Source organism: Typopeltis vanoorti, chromosome 20 (assembly GCF_054136105.1).
Source record: "Typopeltis vanoorti isolate ZY-2024b chromosome 20, IOZ_Tvanoo_1.0, whole genome shotgun sequence".
Taxonomy (NCBI): domain Eukaryota; kingdom Metazoa; phylum Arthropoda; class Arachnida; order Uropygi; family Thelyphonidae; genus Typopeltis; species Typopeltis vanoorti.
The window spans coordinates 77,377,894-77,399,158 of NC_143568.1; the positions used below are offsets into that span (position 1 = coordinate 77,377,894).

The 21,265-nt window shown below is 33.9% G+C and overlaps 1 protein-coding gene across 2 annotated transcripts in view; it reads left to right on the top strand.

The window, feature by feature from the left end:
- The window catches only part of LOC150095583 (rho family-interacting cell polarization regulator 2-like), a 327,613-nt gene extending 313,543 nt beyond the window's left edge, over positions 1 to 14,070 (top strand). For both annotated transcript variants that reach the window (XM_090410002.1, XM_090410003.1), the window contains one exon: positions 10,738 to 14,070. In XM_090410002.1, coding sequence (XP_090266128.1) covers positions 10,738 to 10,811 — 74 coding nt within the window. In that variant the 3' untranslated portion in view covers positions 10,812 to 14,070. The remainder of the gene's footprint in view (positions 1 to 10,737) is intronic.
- The last annotated feature ends 7,195 nt before the right edge of the window (positions 14,071 to 21,265 follow it).

Genomic DNA, 21,265 nt, shown 5'->3' on the forward strand with positions numbered 1-21,265 from the left:
ATTAAGCTAGAGCTGCAAAAAAAAAACTATTTTTGGAGGGAATTTAAGGAGAAAGGTGACCAGAAAGCACACATGAGCAGTACAAAGCACAAGCCAGAAGGGTAACTGGTGTGGTAAGAAATGCAAAAGCAGAGCATAAAAGGAAATTAGCACTGCAGGACAAAGATAGTCCCAAACAATTCTTTCGATATTTTGCATGTAAAAGGAAGAATATTTATGGCAGAATGATTTTAATGAATGCTGATGGTAGGGAGATAACTGAATCAGTTAAAATAGTAGAATTACTAAGTGAACACTTTGCAGGAGTATATCATCCAGGTGGTGGTATTGCAGGAATGTGAGAGCCAAAAGCTTATATGGGAACTGAGGTAAATGAAATTGAGGTGCATAGCATATTACAGAACATTAATGTGAATACAGCTGTGTGATTGGATGGTATACCAATCAAGTTTTATGTGAAGAGGTGAGAGAATTGTCAGTGCCCTTGACCATATAGTTGAATCTAAGTCTCAGCTCTTGGTTAGTCCTGAGGGGATGGAAAGAGGGGAAAATAGTTTAGTTGCATAAAGGAGACTCCAAAACTGATGTAGCAAATTACCGACCAATCATCATATCCAGAGTTGTTGTCAAGGTATTGGAGAAGTTGGTCAAGAGCAAAATACAGGAATGGATAGATGGAAATGGGATACTACATAGGAGCAGCATGGTTTTTTGAAGGGTAGATCATGCCTCAGTAACTTTCTCACATTTTATAATACAGTGACAGCTGAGTTTGATAAAGATAATGAGTTTGTAGTGATACTGCTGGATTTTGCAAAGGCCTTTGACAAGATACCACGTGGAATTCTAATCAGTAAACTGCAGTATATGGGGATGGATATAGGGTTGGTGAGATGGATAGGAGGGTGGCTGGTGGTGATATCAGAGAGTAGTTTATTCAGGAGTAGAATCCAAAAGAAGATCTGTGATTAGTGGCATTCTACAGGGTTCTATTCTAGGACCACTACTGTTTAATTTGTACATTAATGATATAGAAAAGGATCCGAGAGGAACTATTCAGTTATTTACTGACGATTCAAAGTTGGTAGAGCAATAATTAATACAGATGATGTCAAAATTTTGCAGAATGGTTTGGATAGATTGGCACTCTGGAAAATGGAGAATGGATATCAGTTTAATATGGCAAAGTGTAAGGTTATGTATTTTGGGGTGAAAAGATTACCAGCTGCATACCACATTGGTGGGACAGTATTCCAGGAAATTGACGAAGCCAGAGACTTGGAGTGTTAGTGGATAGGGAGCTAAAGTTATAGGATGCATAGCAAAAGTGGCTAAAGCAGCTCATCGGATTACTTGGCTACTGAAGAATACTTTGACGAGCAGAGAGAGAGAGAGGCAGGTTATTGTTCCTCTTTATTGAGCCTTGATAATACCCCATCTAGACTACTGCATGCAGATCTGGGTGTCAGGGTTTCTTGGTGATGAGGAGGTGGTGGAGAAGAACCAGAGGCAAGTGACCAAGATGGTAGTAGGTCTGTGGAATGAACCTTACAAGAACAGGTTGAAGATTTGTGGGTTACAGAAACTTATTGATAGGAGAAAAAGGGTAATGTGATTGAGACATACAAATTACTGAGGAGTTTTTACAAGATTAATTCAGAGGAAATTTTTCCAAACAGGTCTGGTGGTGAGAAAATTAGGCCATCCATGGAAACTGAGTAAGAGCATAGTTGGCAAGGATGTCAGAACCAGGTTTTTGCTTGTAGAGTAGTGAGTGAGTGGAATAGGTTGCCAGAGTCTGTTGTGCGTACCATGACTGTAAATGAATTCAAAGCAAAGTGTGAGAGATACTGTGCAAATGTTGGATAGTTCTTGACATGATGTTTAGGGCCTCCCTTGATGAGTCTTAGGACTCCTTGGAGTAGCCTTTAATAATAATAAAAATATAACTTTTGTGTAAAACTTTAGTTTTATTTCAATGAATTCTATGCAAAGTGGATAAAGGATGGCTGGTCAAATTAGACTCAAGTAGAATAATCTTGATGTTCTTCTGAGCTAAGTGACCCTGTCAGCCCATAATAGCAAAGGCCTCATGAGCATGGAATTCTATAAATTCAGGATGTAAAAGTGGAGGTTTTTTATCTCTTGGAAAATAGGAGTTTAATTTCTGAACTGGGTGGAAAGAAACTTGAGGGTTGATTTGTCAAAGAAGTCTTGCAATGACTACACAATGGCTATGAAACAGCTGAAAATTCAGTATGTATTAAAACAAAAATTATACTTATGTAGTTTGGCATTATTATATAATTAATCTTATCGTATGTCTTCTGCTTACATCTCTATTTTTCATGCTGTCCTGAATTGTACTCCAGTAATCATATAGAAAAATTATTATAACTCAGTTGGCTTGCTTTTCCTAAAAAGGCCCAGGGCAATAAAGCTATTCCTTACTTTCTGAGATTCAAACAGAAGTTCAATTCAGCAGAACATGTAAATATCTACATGTTGGCAATCTTAGCATTAATCTGAGAACAGATTTGCAGTACGTGTTGAAATACCAAAATCAATGTGCCATCACTACGTTACAAGAATACTATTGGAATTAATAAATCCAGAACTTCAGTCAGTATCTATGCTATTTCCAAAACTGCAGTAACTAAAGAATTTGAAAAAGTTAATGCCTAGCCTTTAAAAATAAATAAATAAATATGAAGCTCTCCAACAGCAGATCACTTTCTGATTGCAACTACTGCAAGATTGTATGGTAGTGAATTTATCTTCGCAGCCACTCTCAGAAGACGTAATCAGTGCGCTTAGTTCAAAGCCATAATTTTGCCAAGAGTTCTATAAAAATACCAGTTTTAGAAATAACAGCCATCATGGAATGTGGTATCTACAGTCTATCGCCCACAGTGACTAACAACATTTGTTTGGGTATAGCCAGAATTCTGACAAAATCCAAACCTTCAAAGAGCAACATTCCACTTAAAAGTATTAGTACTAAAAAGTTATACAAAGAAAAAAAAAATATGTGTGTGTGTGTGTGTGTACACACACACACATACACACAGGTATCCGCAATTAATGCAGTTAATTAATTCGTCGATGTTACTGCATATATCAAAATTGCATTAATCAAATATAATAATCAATGATAAAAAGTTCAATTCGTCCATGATCGATTACTGTACTATTAATAGTTCATTTTATATGGTACTCTTTTAGGAAAGATAAAAAATGAATGCAAAGTAAATGTTTAATAAATACTTGTACCTACATTAGTTACTGCAGTTTTTTTATCAAAAGAAGTTATCAAGAGTCGTTTGAACAGTTTTAGTTTTTTTCTTATCGGCATAAATTCTACAATAACAAGCAAAATGACTCCCCAGACCTCGGCAAACAAGCATTCTTCAATTAACATCTGGATCCATATCCATTACTGGCTGCTTAAGCGATTCTAAACTGCAAAATATTCCATTTGTTTGTTGTCACTGACATCTTTTGAATTTGAATCCAATAATTGTTTAATATCTTTTGCATCAACACCATCAAAACCAAGGTCTTCACCGATTGCAACAATTTCTTCGACCACGTTGTTCACAGGATTTTGAAACCAACCTAAGTCATTAGCGCATTCTGGCAAAATGTTTTTCCAAACAGCTTTCATGCAGCTAGAAGACACTTACTCCCACAAGTCATGGATGTTTTCAATTGCATGTTTAATGTTAAATTTTTTCCAAAATTCTTGGAGTGTAATCGCATTTTCTCCCGTTGTTGTTTCTACTGCCTTTGAGAATGTCTTTTTAAGAAAATAGGCTTCAAAAGTTGCAACGACGTCCATGTCTATAGGTTGTAGCAATGATGTCGTATTTGGTGGGGAAAATAAAACTTTCACATTCTTACACAGATCATTAAGAGAATTTGGATGACCAGGTGCGTTATCTAAAAGCAAAAGAGCTTTGAAAGCTAAGTTATTTCTCTTGCAATAAGCTTCAACTGCCAGGAAAAAATAAGGCTTAAACCAATCTTTGAATAGACTTTGGGTAACTCAAGCTTTCTGATTCTCTCGCCAAATTACAGGTAAAAGTTCGGGTTCTGAGTACGATAGACAAGCAGCGGCTTCAATTTAAAATCTACATTAGCATTCCCTCCAAGCACAACAGTTAAGCGATATTTTGATACTTTATAGTCATGCTGTTTCTTATTTTGATATAAAAGTTCGAGATGGCATTTTTTTTCCAATAGAGGCCAATTTCATCTACATTGAAAATTTGGCGGTAATTGTAATCATTTTCTTCGATAATTTTCTGCAGCTCAGCAGGAAATGTGGATGCAACATCTTCATTGGCACTTGCAGCTTCACCTGTTATTTTCACATTCTTTAGTTCATTCCTATTTAAAATTTTCAAGCCAGCCTTTGCTAGCTCCGAATTTTGAATTGTCTTCTTTATATTTAGTCTCTTTAAGTCTTGAAAACAGGTTTAGAGCTTTGGCCATGATATTATAGGTGCTAATTGGAATTCTCTTTTTGATTGCAATCTTCCAGGCAAATGACAACAGATCTTCCATTTTAACCATTGTAGCATTCTGGTTACGTGTGCATTGCATACTTGCAAATGTAGATGCGACTTTACCTTGTCGCAATACTCATCGGCTTTGGATAAAATGGTCCGTATTGTAGACTCGTTAAAACCAAATTCGCTTCCGATCTTACTTTTACTTTCACTACGTTTAAATCTTTTAGTTATATCAAGTTTTGTATCTAAGGTAATTACTTTCCTCTTCTTTTTTTCACTTAATGACCTGGTTGTGGGATTGCTCTTATTCTTCGACATGATTAATGGGCTATAAAATTTACGAAGAACGTAATTTGTAAATACGTACAGCAGAACAACTGGAACTTGTAATACACCCACTCTTAATGCTAGCAGCAAAGTAATTGGCTGGCACTCAGGCTCTGGGAGCATGGCTGCGAGGGAGGAATGACGTCATCATGCTCATGCCACAAGGCTTGCATGTTTTTCTGTGGTAAATTTAAAGGCGTGTTATCGAAACTCTTGCTGCATATATCAAGGGATTGCCGCAATTAATTTCGCTGTGTTAATCAAATCCCACGTTAACTAAGGGATGTGTGTGTGTGTGTGTGTACAAGGCATGTTCAAAAAAAAAAAAAAGACTGAACTTTTGCTATAAAGACTTTATTGTTCATTTTACAACATTTTAAGCAGTTCCCTTCAGAGTAGTCCTCTCCCCATCTACTTGAGATACACCATTTCCAATGTTTCTTGCGTTGTTGGAATGCTTCCTAGAATGCACTTTCTGTGATGGCATGCAGTTCTCTTATCACATTTTCCTGAATCTCCTCAATGATTTGGAAATGACATCCTTTCAAAGTTGTTTTAAGTTTGGGAAACAGTAAGAAGTCTGCTGGGGCTAAGTTGGAGAATAGGGTGAATGGGGCACAACAGATGTCTGATGTTTTGTCATATAACTGTAGATGAGGAACTATTTTTTGTTGTGGTGCAATATCCAAGTCTGCTTTTCCCATAATACAGCATTCCTCAAACGTGCTAAAACTTCCTGGTACAACTCTTTGTTTACCATCGGACGACGTGGTACAAATTCATAATGGACAATGCCTTTTCAATCAAAAGCACAACCAAAATCACCTTGATCTTTGACTGACTCATCCATCGATGCTTAAACCACTCATAGCACTGTGTTTGGCTTGTACAGTCCTCCCTGTATGCTTGGTTAAGCAAGTTTGCAGAAAAATTTCACAAACACACACATGCACATTGTTCTTCAAGCTCTTTCATTGTCACTTTGTCACTAATCCGATAACCAGCTTGTTCGTGTGCTCACTTCAGTGGATGTAACTCAACGACTAATGAACAGGGCAAATGGCAGTTTGTTGTCAAAACCTGCCACTAAGCTCGCTCTCTGTGCCAGTTGACATGCTATTTAAAAAGTTTGGTCTTTTTTGAACACCCCTCGTATATACATACATACATATATATATACAGGGTGTTCGGGATAAATTTGACATATTTATAATTAATTATATTTTTCCGTAAGTTACATGTATTAACACACACTTCTCTTCATTTAAAAGTTTGGACCCTTCTTCATTCATATACAAGATGTCAGAAAGGATGGATAGCTGGAACCCACCTGAATCATGGAAGAGAATAACTTGTATCATGATGATTCGTGCCCGCCATCAAAATAAGGATATTACGACTGCTGCCCAATGCTCCCTGAATACAGTAAAAACAATCAGGCATGAACTAGAGACTTGCAATGGTGACTACGAGGATGTAGCAAGAAGAAAGATCCCTAGCAGACGATCTGATTGCGTTCGTACAGCAGAATTCCTCGCAAATCTGCAGGAACAGGTGTTGAAGAACCCTGGCATTGGAATTCGGGCTTTGTTCGTGGAGTTGCTAACTGTAGTCAAGTCCTGGATAACAAGGGTAGCCAATGGTAGGCCGTATGTATGGCAGCAGGATTCGGCCCCTTGCCACACCTCTGGGAAAAGTCAAAAATGGTTGTCTGAAAATTTCTACGACTTCACCAGTCCAAATGTTTGGCCTCCAAACTCCCCAGACCTTAACCCCATGGATTATTTTGTATGGGGCGCAGTTGAAAAAGACACCAATCGCACTTCCAGTAATACAAAAGCCCAGTTAATGGATAAAATTAAAACAGTTTTTGCGGCCCTTCCCAGGGAGACTGTAGCATCAGCTTGTTCGAGGTTCCGAAGCAGAATTGAAGCTGTGATCGATGCTAATGGTGGTTATTTTGAGTAAATCTTGTTGATAGTATTGTAATTAACTCTGCCTGTAATGTTTTTTGTCAATTCATTAAATTTAATAGATACAAAGAAGATTTTCTTTTTCCTTACGAAACTGTCAAATTTATCCCGAACACCCTGTATATATATATATTATAAAAAGTTTATAAGGGAAAACGCAATTGTCATTATTAACCAAATGGATACAACAACAGAAAAATAAACAGTCTTCTTAAAGTCCCCTCTATATATCAGATTATGGATTGGGATCTTACCATATTTCAAAAGAAAAGTATATAAATTATTTTTAAATAGTTTTATCTTGGCCCAAAGAAATAAAAGCTGAAACTTTAATGACTGTAATGGGTTTTACCTCCCTCTCCTCTACCAGTCAGTTTCTGTATGGAACATTTGTATGCACTTAACACAGCTACACATAAACCAGTAATTTGGCTCTGCTATCTGGATGAAGTGTTTTTGTATTTGGCCTCATAGCTTGGACCCATCAGATACATTTTAGTGTATTTAAACAACCAACATCAAATTATACACTTCATGATAGAAAAAGAACGTAACAATTATCTCCTTTTGCTAGACATTGGTGACACAACTATCAAGTGGTTCACTTTATAGAAAACCACGGATGCAGGAAGGTATTTACATAAGCAATCACATCACTGCCCATCCCAAAGGATGGCATCCTTAAAATCCAATCCATTTGTTCAAATGACAGCCCTTGAAGCTGAACTCAAATAGCTTTGCAACATGTGGCTATAACCCTTTTTAATAAGGATTGTAGCCATGTGTTTTAAAGATATAATACTGATAAAATAAGATGAAATTCTGCATGTCCCTATCTCTCCTGCAACCAATACAACACAATAAGACTATTCCCATCCTTTATATTCAGGGTACATCAGAAAAGATAACTAAAGTTCTCCACAAATATAATCTCCATGCTATCTTTCAAATCACTCATTCAACTAGCTGCCTTCATGTGTTCTCCAAAGGATCAACTGAATCCTCTTGCCCATCTTGGTGTGTATAAAGTTCCCTTGTGCTTTCAACTTAGCCTACTTTGGACAGGCTGGTAGATCAGTTAACATCCACCTTGAAAAACACAAAAATTACATCCCTGATCATTTGTATGGCAAGTCAGGACTGGTGGCATGCTCTGGGAATTCCTTCACACATGATTAAATGGAAGAAGTTGCTATAGGTCTAGGAGACTATTTTTGGAATCAAGCATCTAATTTGCTGTGAAGTGCTCTCCCATTCTTAACAAGTATGGCTGTATTAATTTGCCCAAAGATCTGAGATACAGTCATTATGAGATCAAATATAGTCTGATTTCTCCAAATTAATGTTATGGTTAGAGGATACCTTGTTAAGATATTAGTTCTTTTTCATTTACAATTTCTTCTTCTCTTCAAGGATTAGACATTTGCCTGTTCCAGCTTCACTGTCTTTCCATCTTGAAGCTGATCTTCCTCATTCCCTTTAGTCTATATCCTGATATCTTTCCATCCTAGATAGATGTTCTTTCCATTTCTCTCTATATTCCTTGATATTTTCATTTATGTTATAAATATCTAGTTCTTTTTTGATGCCTTTGTTTCTTTTATGATCCAATTTTGTGCATCCTTTAATTGTTCTTAAAAATCTCATCTGTGCAGCTTGTATTTTACTTTCGTCCTTCTTTTTAACCATCCATATTTCTGAACCATTACTTTGTAAAGTTTTAGTTGAGTTCTCATCTTGTTTTCTGATTCAGTGTCCTTTTAATTGTTCCACAGATTTTCTGAAATTTCATTATTTTTTCATCTATATCTTCTAGATATGATATTATGCAGCCTAAATAATTAAACTGTCTCATCTGTTTTATTATTTTATTTTCTATAACTATTTTTGATCTAACATGATCCTGACCTTTCAGTGCCATGACTTTTGTTTTCTTTTGTGAAATTTTTAAATTGTACTCTTGGCTTATTTAATTCATAAACTGATTTTTGAAGGTCATCTTCATTGTCTTATAATATAATCTGATCACCTGCATACAGCATTGTATCGATAACAGTTCTTTTGTTACTGGATACCGATGTTTATTGTTGTTTTCCATATTTTAATAATCTGATTAATATATACGAGGGTGGTCTGAAAAGTTCTCGGCCTAACAATGAAAAAACAAATTTATAATTTCAACATTAATTTTTCAACTCCCTTAAGACTGATACATTTATGCCAGTGATGCTCCAGCACCATAATCTCGTCCCTGTAGTAGTTCTCAGTAAGATCTGCAAAATACACCTCTACAGCTACAATCACCTCTTGATTCGAAGAAAAATGCTGACCAGTGAGGAAGAGTTTAGTTTTGGGAAGAGATAGAAGTCAAAGGAAACTAATCTGGGGAATAGGGTGGATATTCCAACAATTCATAGTGCAGATCCCTTAATTTTCCCATTTCCAGAACACCTTTGTGGGAAAGTACATTGTCCTGATGAAAGATGTTTTTTTTCCTGCAAACCAGGTCTTTTCTCATGAATTTTTTTGTCTCATCTTCATCTTCTCATCTTTTTTTTTCTTTTCAATAATTTGTTTTAACACATAAATATTGTCTATACATGATCTTCCATGTCTGAATCCATTTTGTTCTTCTGAGAGTAGATTTTTTGCGGTATTTCTAAGTCTTTTTATTTAAGATTTTACTGTAAATTTTGTAATCTGTATTTAATAAACTTATTCCTCTGTAATTTCCATAATCATCTCTGTCTCCTTTCTTAAATATAGATATATATATAATCTTAGCTTTTAACCAATCTGATGGGACCTCACATTTCCTCCAATAGATATTTACAATTTGAATTGTTTTGTTTTTACAACTGTCTAGCTAGAAAACCAGTAAAACATTAGTAAGTTCATTAAATTAATTATATTTTTTCTTTTGCCGTTGTGTTTATACCATGAAGCACTGTTAAGAATTACCATTTATATTTTAGCCTATCTGTATGCTTCATAGTATGTGGCCTATAACTGCTGTTAGCATGATCATGAATGTTTTAATTTATAAATTCAGCAGAAGCTTTGATCTTCAATATGCATTTCAACAGTTTATATTGAAAATTGATATTTAGAATAATTTTAAAAATCTAAACTTCATGCAAGTAATTTCTCATATACCTCTACCATGGGGTAGTATATACCTGTAAGAGAGAGTACATGAATTTTCTTTACATGGTAGTTCACAGATCAATGGCAGAGTTAAATAAAGAGTATATGCATGTAATGGGAGGTGAAAGGCACAAATGCATCGCTTATAATGAGGGAACTCATTCTCTTGTCCATGCTTAGCCTTATGTTATGCTCTGCATATCACAGTATCTGGATTCCCTTGAGGTATGATTTGATGGGAAGCAGGATCATTTTCTGGCTGGTCAGGGAGCTTTCTGATGCATTACCATCAAGTTAGAATAATTTTGAAAAGTTAAACTTCATGAAAGTAAATTCTCATATATCTCTACCATGAGGTAGCATATACTTGTATATAGTGTTCTATCTAGCAGACTGATTTGGTACCACTTTATTGTTCTACCATTGAATATAAAAGGTTTTGGGGTCCCTACAGTGTATTTGGCATGCCCTTAATGGATATCTCTCACTGCATGTAAAATGTGGAGCAGAAACTGAAACTTGGTTTTGATTGAAAAGCTGAAAACAAGAACAAAAACCAAACATGCCATCAGCTACTTCAGATCTTTAATAAGCAAGGTGGTGGTGGCGGCAGTGTTTCACTGGGTGATGAAATTCATCTGGCATCTAAGAAATGTGTATTGCCTTTTATTCAGTATATTAAAAAAAAAAATTACTATGCTGTATATGATTCATTGTAGCAATCTTTTGTGTTTCATAGGTTCTTATCCTTGTTTCTTTTATTATGCTTTAAGGTGATGAAGGCAGAAAAGTATATGAACAAGCACAGCTATTTACCCATGGATTTCAAGGATTAAATGTGAAATAAGTATCTTTTGTGGCAACCACACTCAGGAACTTTGGATAACCAGTCATATTTTAGTCCTTTTTGAATAGTGTAGTTAAAATAAAACTCTAAATTTCTGTACAAAATAAAATGCTTTAAGAACATGCAGTTTGTTACACATTGTGTATATACATGCATACTGTTAACTGATATAGTTTAATCAGTTAATTTGCAGCTATAATTGTATACATTCATAAAACTGTATGTATGTAGTAATGATGACACAGCTATCACCATTGATACACGCTTTTAAAGTAACCAAAGATCTTTTTTTTTTTTAATAATAATTCTGTTATATGTTGTATATTGAGCAGCATTTTGTAGCTGTATGCCTGTAAATTTATTAGTTTATATTATTTATGCTCAAAGTGTTGTGTGATTGACAGATTAATATGACTCAAGATAAATTAGCTATTTACAAGTGAGAAATGTTATAACTACAAATTGGGTCTCATATCAGACCTTATGATATCTCAGAGCAAGTGATGAACCTTTCTCTAAACTCACCTTCCACTTTAACCTGTTCATCAATAAGAATACAATTATTATGACTATCATATTTTTATGGAAACAGTGTGACACCCATTTATGAATAAATACTGAGTTCTTCATTAAAAAAAAAAAAAAGTGCCCTTCAATTCTGTACAGTGCCATAACTGCTGTGCCGCTTTTCTCTGTTATTCCCATTTCCAGAACACATTTTCAGAATTGGTAGAAGAATATTTGTAACATCCAGAACAATAAACATGCTGTGTATTCCATTTGTATATTAAAAAGAGATAGAAGTATTGTAGCAATTTTTTAGTTCCTAAATCTTTTGCACTGTGCCAAAATAACTTTAAAAAATTTCCAACTTCGAAACATTGATAATTTCCATTATAGGATTGCTTGTTTAAAAATAGTATTTTCTTTATGTTGCTGAATTTCTCCACTGTTTTAACTGCTTGTAGAGTAAACAGGCAAAGAAATTGTGCATTTTGTTATTTAATAAAATTAGCAGTATTTTCATTAAGATCAAAATAAGTTTAGTATTTACTTTAATCAAGTATTCTCATTAATTTTAGTAATAATTAGTTATAAAAAAAATTCCAAAACTGTTAATAACATTTAATTAATCTTTTAGTTAATTTGAACAAATATTTTTTGGTTCTGATACAAATAGAATAATCCAGTTAAATAGAATTTACATATGTAACTTAGAAAATTCCTTTTGAGACGTAGATAATCAAATTACATATTAAACCATAATTTTCTGTCTTGAAAAGAAAAATGTATGCAAATTAAAATAAAATGAAATTATACATTATACATATAATCATATGTATTATGATCATGTACGATCATATAAATGAAGACTTAGAATCCTTTGTGGTTTATAAGATTTCACTGTTGTCAAATTTGGTATTTTGCCATCTTTTTTTGTAAAGAAATTTTTCTGTTTTTTAAATGACAAACAGAATTAATGATGAAGTGTGAACTATACATACATAATTACAGTTTCATCTTATACTGAATGTGATGCATGCATTGCCCCACACAGGGGCACACCTATGTACTACTAAAATTTGTGAAATAGTGTTATTAGGAAAAACATAGCATATTTTTCAATTTGTGCAGAGATATATTTGTTTTTTTTTGTATGATAGGCATTAATTATATGTAAATAAAAGCATTCTTTAACTGTATATATATATATATAATGTATATAAAAGTTAGCATTTGTTTATCAGCTATACAAATTTGTATCATATTACTTACTACCCAAATTTTGTAAGTTATGTTCTTCTGGTAAGAGGAACTTAACTTATTTTTATTTCACATTTTGGCTGCTTTCAGTTTATCCCAGTGTGATTTTGTAGTACTTTTTAGCTTATATCCCAAAAACCCCTGGACTTGCTAATAGACTTTTTTTTTAGTCTTCCCATTTGACTTTGGTAATTTGTAGATTAGCCTTTGTGATTTAACTATCCTTCCTATTATGCAGTTGTGGCTTATATTTCCAGAACTCATACTAGATTGTTTAAGGCATTCCCATATGACATGAGAAAACAAGTCCATTGACTATTCATAAAGATAAGATTTTTCTATTCTTATTTTTCTTCCTCCCCCCAAATATCCCCTGGCCTTCATGGTCAGTTTATTTAAATCATAGAGAAAAGCAAACTAAAAAATCACACTGTACAGAGATTTTTTTCTTTTCTTTTTTCCTTTTTTTTAAGCATGTTTTAAGCATTGATTTTTTTTATAAAATTTGAAAATTCACGAGAAAAATACTTTCAATTTACATTTGAAAATTACTTAAGTAGCTCCTGTAGGTAGTTATTGATAGGGGAGAAAAAGTTTCATTTATGTATGTTTTTTTATAGTTTCAGAAACAAATTAAGAAAAAGAAAACCTAATTCGATGAGACTGGAGTAATGTTAGGTAACTCCTACTTTGTGCTTGTATGTGTATGTTTATTTTTCTGATTTACTTTTTTCAATAACTAATTAAATAAATAATCTGATTATGACATATAATCAGTGTAAAGTAATATGTAATTCTTATTATAGCGATTGAATTAGCCTGTTGATGATGAGATGTACAAACAGATAAAATCTTATGCCAGTAATCTAATAAAGTGATAAACGTGTCTGATTCTGCACTTGAAATACTTTAAAGAACATACTTGCAATATGTTTATAATTGATTACTATAATTATCATATAAGCAGTCTTCCAGTATTGTGCTTTGTGTTTAACATACATAATCGTTGTTTTTAGATATGAAATCATACAAATGTGAGAAAGGTTCATCATATATGCAATGTACAGTGTATAGGTTAGGTCACATAGTGTAATAATGCCTCTTTTTTGTACATGTCGAATTTTTAATATAGTACGTAGCATTGTAGTTTTAACTTTCAGTATTATAACCAAAAGATACTTATTCTGTGCAATAATGAAGAATACTAGTTTTAGCTTAAGCGCACTATTGTTAATACGGTTTAATGCAATGTTGTTTTTACTATGAACATTTGTATAAAAGAATGCATTTCTTCCATCACACACACAAAAAAAAATATTCTTCACTGCTTATAAAGGACTTGTTATTAATTGATATTTGATGTATCATATAATGTTCATTTGTATTCACCAGAACACAGATAATGTATATGTTAATTTGTTTAAAATTGTCTTGTTCTGTTATTGCCAAAAATAAGATCAATAAATTGTTACTAAAGCAGTGTTTTAATAATATAGATTGACTCTTTTTTCAAATCTCTTTACAAGTCCAAAAATTCTTAAGGAATGTAATTTGTTTCCTTCTAAGAAAATAAAAAGCAAATTACTTTCCTTCAGACTTTTGAAAGAATGTTTCAAAAATAATTTTCTGAAGGCTTATTTTTTACCATTCAAATGAATAGTCATGTTGGATGTTCTCATTGTTATTTGTAAAAAATATTTTCCCATTTCAAGCACAGCTTCCATAGAAGGAGTGCCAGACTTATGCATAAGCTAACTTAGCTACAGCTTTTGGTGGCATTGTATTATTTAAAATTTTAAGAGAATTGGATGATAAATTTAAAATACGAAAAAAAATAAATTTCAACACATGTCATATATGAAAAATACATATATATCAATTCTGATATCTACCAGTAACATACTAGTAATAATCATCAGTTGACTGATATTTACCCTCAAGGGATGTACAGGATACTATAACAATACTATATGATCAAGCTGGCATTATTACTAATCTCCTATCAACAATCTTCCTCCGGATCACTCTGTTATTTGTCAGCACTCCAGTATTGTCATGTCCAATATTGAATCAATTGATCTAGATCTTGGTGGATCCTTTTCCTGTCATCTTGGTATCAAACACCTGTTATGCTGACCTTTCCTTTTCCATTCTGTTTAAGTGAAAAATATGAAAGAAAAATTTTTTTTTTTTTCAATACATTTGAAACATACATATATCAGTATGTATGGACATTTCTATAAAAGAAACTAGTCTAAGATGGCATGTCAACGTGTAAAAATACACTGCATGTCATTTTAGACTAGCTTTGCTAACCCATTCTTGAATGTCAACAATGTAAAATTCCTTTTTAATATGATTCTGTCTATTCCATCTGTTAAGTCAGACCACTGATTTTTCTCAAAATTCCCATGTCTATGTATCATGAAGATGACGGCTTGCATGTTAGTTTAGCGCCTCCGTAGTGCAATTGGAAGAACAACGGGACGTTGCACCCTTCAATTAGAAAAGACCTAAGTTCGATTCCTGTCGTGATGGGAGGAATCTTTATATGGACTTTTTCAATTGAAGGTGAGTTAGTATAGTAGGTGTCCTCCTGCGATGAGTCTTCGGACTCCTTGGAGGTGTCACGAATAATAATAATAATAATATATCATCATCATCAAATTCCTGATATTTACCCTCAAAGGGTGTACAGGATATGATAGTACTACATGAAAAAAATTACATCATTACTAACTTCCTATCTACAATTTTTCTCCAAATCAGTCTGTTACTTGCCAAGACTCCAACATTATCAGATCTTATATTTCTGTTGTCTAAGGCACTTTGTACCGTATCAATCCACCTATATCTTGGTCTTCCTCTGGGTCATTTTGCTGCCAACCTTGCAGAGACACTTGTTTTGCTAATCTTTCTTCACCCATTCTGTTTAAGTGACCATACCACCTGAGATTAGCTCTGCTAATGCATTCCTGGATGCTGACAATGTCAAGTTCTTTCCTAATATCCTCTTTTTTAATATGATATTGCCGATGCCGATTTTTGCAAACACACAAAATTTAATTGCATAACGCTGTTCCAAGGACACTTTTATTTCGAAGACTGGTCGCACCTCGTAGGCGCGCCGATGAGCACTTGCGTTTGGTCACGTGACACTGGCACATCAGCCCGTATACGCCATCTATCACCCTCTTTTGTAAATACATACAGCAACATTTCTTTATTCCACAGAAATTAATATTCTGATGAGTGGTTTCACCACAGTAAAATTAGTCTTATTACTTATTGAATAGCCCACGTACATCAAAGTTTTTAAAATAAATTGAGTTTATCTCTCATTGGTTACTTTGTAATATAATAATCAGCAAACGCATTATATATTCCTTAATAGAGATAGGAAGTTTTAGCCCTGTCTAACTTTTGGAGACAGTGGGCAGTTCAATCTCCACTGCTAGCCAATCAGAGTTGGCTGAAGGCTATCGCTAATGTAAGCAGCCTGCAGTGAAGAGACTGCTAAACAATTTTGCTGCCATCTCGTGGTACCTAACAATATTTTTATAATGTCTGAAATAGTGTGGGTTCTATGGTCGATTTTATTCAGTTTACGGGACAAACCCCAAGTTTTCTGGGCGAAAAAATCTTTTTTCCCGTGCCAGAGATCGACAAACTCTGGAACCGTTTGAAAAAAGGCTTAGAAAACATTTCTCTAGTTGCCGACTAGAGGAACTTTTTGTAAGCCTTTTTTTGACAGGTGTCTTTATTGAACTTAAAAGATCCTTGCTTTGGAATGTGTACAGAGAAACAATGTATGTAGAGGATGTATTTATTTTCAGGTTGCAACTTATCCATTAAGGCATTCCAAAACACAACTAAATTTTTTAAAACTGATTTTTGTCATAAGTAACACTCTCAAAACCTTACAAAATTCCTCATTTTCCCAACTTAGAAAATAACTTTTATATCTACAAATACTTTTTATGCACTGCTAGACAAAATGAACAGAGCAAAATGTTCATGAATATTTTATTTTTAACCGTGTCTCCAACAGCGAATATTTGATACAATAGGAATTCTATCATAACTCTGCTTGAAGTTGGTTACACCGAGTAGATCACTCCAGCCATTCCCAAGCCTGGATGAAGGACGAGGGTTGTACATTGGTTAGCAACCCAATCACAAAAAAAATTTGATGCTACGAAATCGCTACAAACGAAACCTCCGAAAATTGCTCAATGGCAACCGACCTGGAATGGAAAAAAGGATATGATTCGATTACGAAATAGAAAAATAACATTGAAATAAGAAGAGATATCTAAATGGCAACATGGAATGTAGGACAATGCAAGAAATAGGAAATGCTGAAATATAAAATAGACCTCATTGCACTACAAGAAATGCGATGGCAAGGACAGGGGAGAATTGATAAACAGCATTATAGTGTTATTTATAGTGGTCCCAATGAACGAACTGGTCATCTGTGTACTGGCTTCATAGTAAGCAAGGAAATATGGAAAAGTATATTAGAATACGAAGCTGTTAGTGACCGAATATGCAAAATAAGATTAAAAGGAAAATTTAGAAACATTACTGTCATTTCAGCTCATGCACCAACTGAGGAGAAAGAAGAAATTGATAAAGATCAATTTTTGAGCAACTTGACGAAGTCTGCTGTAAGACACAAAGGTATGATATTCTATTAATCATGGGAGACTTTAACGCTAAGATTGGGAGAGATGAAAATCAATGAAAAGTGGCAGAAATATTTACATTACATTATAAAAACAATCGAAATCATATTTACTGATGCAATTTGCAATCAGAAACAAATTGGTGATAAGAAGCACATCGTTTGCACATAAAGCAATTCACCTGGGAACTTGGAGGATACCAGGCACGTACAAAGTAAACCAGACTGATCATGTTTTAGTGTCGAGACATCATGTCTCCTCTGTCATTGATGTCAGGAGCTGTAGAGGCCCCAATTGTGACAGCGATCATTATCTAGTGAAAATGATTATAAGAGAAAGATCATCAAATGTGATAAAGATGACAAAAAAGAATGCTGGGTTATGGGACATAGATAAACTTAGTAATAATGTAAAGGAAGCTAAGAAATACCAAGATAACTTGAAATTTGTAAATTAAATAAAATTGAAAATAACATAGCTGATAGGTTTAATAGTATTGGTGGAAAATGGAATTGAGTAGAAAATATGATTAAAGAAGCGGTTTCTGAAACAGTAGATGAAAAGAAAAGAACTCATAAGGAAGAATGGTTTGATGAAGAACAAATGATGCAGGTAAACAGAAGTAATCGGGAAAGATACAACTTAGAAGAAAAGCAAATGATATACAAAAAAATAAAAATAAACTGATTATGAAACAAATAAAAGAAATAGAACAACTTAATACTCAAAATGAAAGTAGAAAATTTTATGCTGCCGTCCAAAAAAATGAAAAAAGAGGATTTCAACTAAGAATTAGTGGATGTAAAGATAAAAAAGGATATAAAGATAAGAAAGGATATTTATTAGGAGAAGAAAATAAAATAGTAGAGAGATGGACAGAATATTTTAAGGATTTATTAAATAGAGAAGAAAATGGTTAAAATATTCAATTTGAAACAAGAAAGGACATTGATGTAGAAGAGAATATCCCTATAAAACCACCGACAACCAGTAAAATTGAAGCTAAAATACAAAAAATGAGAAATAATAAAGCACTGGGAGAAGATATGGGATGAAGAATTACTGAAACCCAGAGGAGATTCATTATGTTTTGTATTACAGGATATATTTTCAACAGTCTGGTAAAGGAAGAAAAGCCAGATAGTTGGAATGTTGGCATAATCTGTCCTCTTTATAAAAAAGGTGATAAATTCGACTGTAGTAATTATAGGGGTATTACGTTACTTAACGTAGCTTATAAAATTCTTACATCCATAATAAATGACAGGCTTAAAGAAATTACAGAAAAGAAAATAGGAGAATATCATTTAGAATGTGGATTTAAATCAAACAGAAGTACCATTGATCAACATTTCATTATCAGACCGATGATGGAAAATGCCATTTGCCATCATCGTTATTTATAGTTGTGTTGTTTATAGATTTTAAGCAAGCATTTAACATTCTAAACCAGGAATGCACAAACTTGTTAAGGCCTAGGGCCGCATAGTTCCACTGTTACTTACGGGAGGGCCGACAAAAAAAAACCTTGAAAGTTATCTACCATATATTGCTTATTTTATTTATACCTATCATAATCGTTACAAAAAAGGTAATAAAAAGTAAGTGAATTTAATTTGATGCGTGACATTGCATTGATTTGACAATTGTTTTGATATTCGGTTCGAGTTTTGTAGTAGCCAACCGCAAAATTGATTCTAAATTTTCACCAGTCAAGCGGTCCCTATTTTTCGATTTGTTCATATCCATGACTGAAAAAGTTTGTTCACAAATATGTATTGAGCCAAAGAGGCTTGCACATTTTGCATTATCTAGCAACCATTTATAATTGTTTTTATAGACACAACGATAGAAGTTTAATAAATTGCTTCGTTAAATTTATTTTGCAGGCTCTCATCATTTTGAATGTCGAAGAGTTCAAGCTGTGCTGATTCGGGTGCATTTTCGGGCAAAATGGCAAAAGGATTGTTAAATGAATCTAGCAACGGTTTCACTTTTTTAAAATCAGAAGACCGATCCTTGAAGGCTGATATCAAGTTATCAATCATTTCAACATAACAGTTTTGAAGTTGACATTGAACTTTTCAGAAACTTTCTTATAATTAGGAAAATGGATGTAATTCCCTGACTTCAGTTGGATTTGAAATAGATTTAACTTGCACTGAAAAGACAAAATATGGCCGTAAAGTTGAGTAACCAATTGATCTTTGCCCTGAAGTCACGTATTTAACGTATTAAAATGATTAGTAATGTCAACCAGAAAGGCTAAGTCACATAACCAATCCGGATTTTTTATGTCAGGGACGTTTTTGTTTTTTTCAGTCATGAAGATTTCAATTTCATCAATTAAACTTAGGAACCGCTCCAATGTTTGTCCACGACTTAGCCACCTCACTTCTGTGTAAAAAATTAAGTCACCATATTCACTTTCAATGTCTTCAAGAAACTTTTTAAATTGTCGGTGATTAAGGCCACGGGATTTTATAAAATTAATCGTTGAAACCACAACTTTCATGACATGTTCAAATGCAAGTTTCTTAGGGCACAAGCTCTCTGGAGGATTATACAGTGGAATTGTATTAACTCATCGTCGTGCCGTCCCAAGTGCTGTTTCAATAATGTTACCAATCCAGAATTAGCTCCTATCATGGAAGGAGCTCCATCAGTCGTGATACCTGATAATTTTGTCATATCTAAATCAATTTTGAACACTTACCCAGTGAGCATGTCATTACCTTTCGTTTGATCTGACAATGAACTAGTTCCAATCAGCTCCTCACTTACCTCAAACTCTTGGGTTATTCCACGTACAAATATTAACAACTGGGCTGTGGAAGTAATGTCAGTTGATTTATCAATAGTAAATGAAAAATAGGTAAATTTCTTTGAATAAGATGTTAATTGGTCCTTTACATTTTCTGACATTGCAGTAATTCTTCTTTGCACAGTCATCCTGTTTAACTGAATTTTCTCAACATTTTTGGCTGATTCAGGACAAATTTTTAGGAGCTATCTCAAGGCAATCTTTAACGAAATCTCCTGTAAATGGTCGGCACCTTTTTTCTATAAGGCGAGATATTTCAAAACTTATTTCTGTTTGCGATTTCTGAATCTTGAATAAGTTTTGTAAACATCACTTGCTGACCTGTCAATTCTCGTTTCAATAATGAAATCTTTTGTTTACCCGAATTCTTCGGGTAGATTTGAAAATGTAGAATGCAGATTCATAGTGTCTCCTTATATTGTATTCTTTTGGTATGGCTACAGCACTTTTGCAAATAAAGCACACGATATTAATAAACGACTGCACAAAACCATATTTTTCGGTCCAGCTATCCTGAAACTGCCGTTTTTCAACCTGTAGTTTGCGTCTCCTACTTGACCCTGCTGTATCCATTGTAGAATTTATTTATTACCGTTTCCTATAGGTGATAATTAATTGTAGCAACCGCACCTACGAAAACAAAATACTCATATAACAAATAGACGAATTATAAAATTTGTTAACATTATTACTAACCGATTATCGTAAGTAGACAGGCAATCGTGTCAGCTACTTTGGTACATGTTCAAATAAATTAAAAATGGTACATGCCAGCTACTTTGCTTTGGCATGTACCATTTTTAAAAATTACCTATCGTGTAACTTGTTCAAGTTAAAATAATATGGTGAGGAGGGGTGGAAGGCTTAGAAAAAATTCCTCCAGTTGGCGACTAGACTTGAACTTAGGTCTAACTTTAAGCGACCAAGCACAGAGGACGCAAACGCCACTTCTACTGATGGACCACCAGCAAATCAACGGAGGACCGCATGCGGGCCGCGGTCTGCGCATCCCTAGTCTAAAAAGAGATAATCTACAAAAGGCTGCGAAAGACTTAGAGATACCACCAAAATTAATTAGATTAGTAATGACGACGATGAAAAAAAAGCAAAAGTTAAAATAGATAATAAATTTAGTGACACCTTCGAATTTAAGAAAGGTGCAAATCAAGGAGATA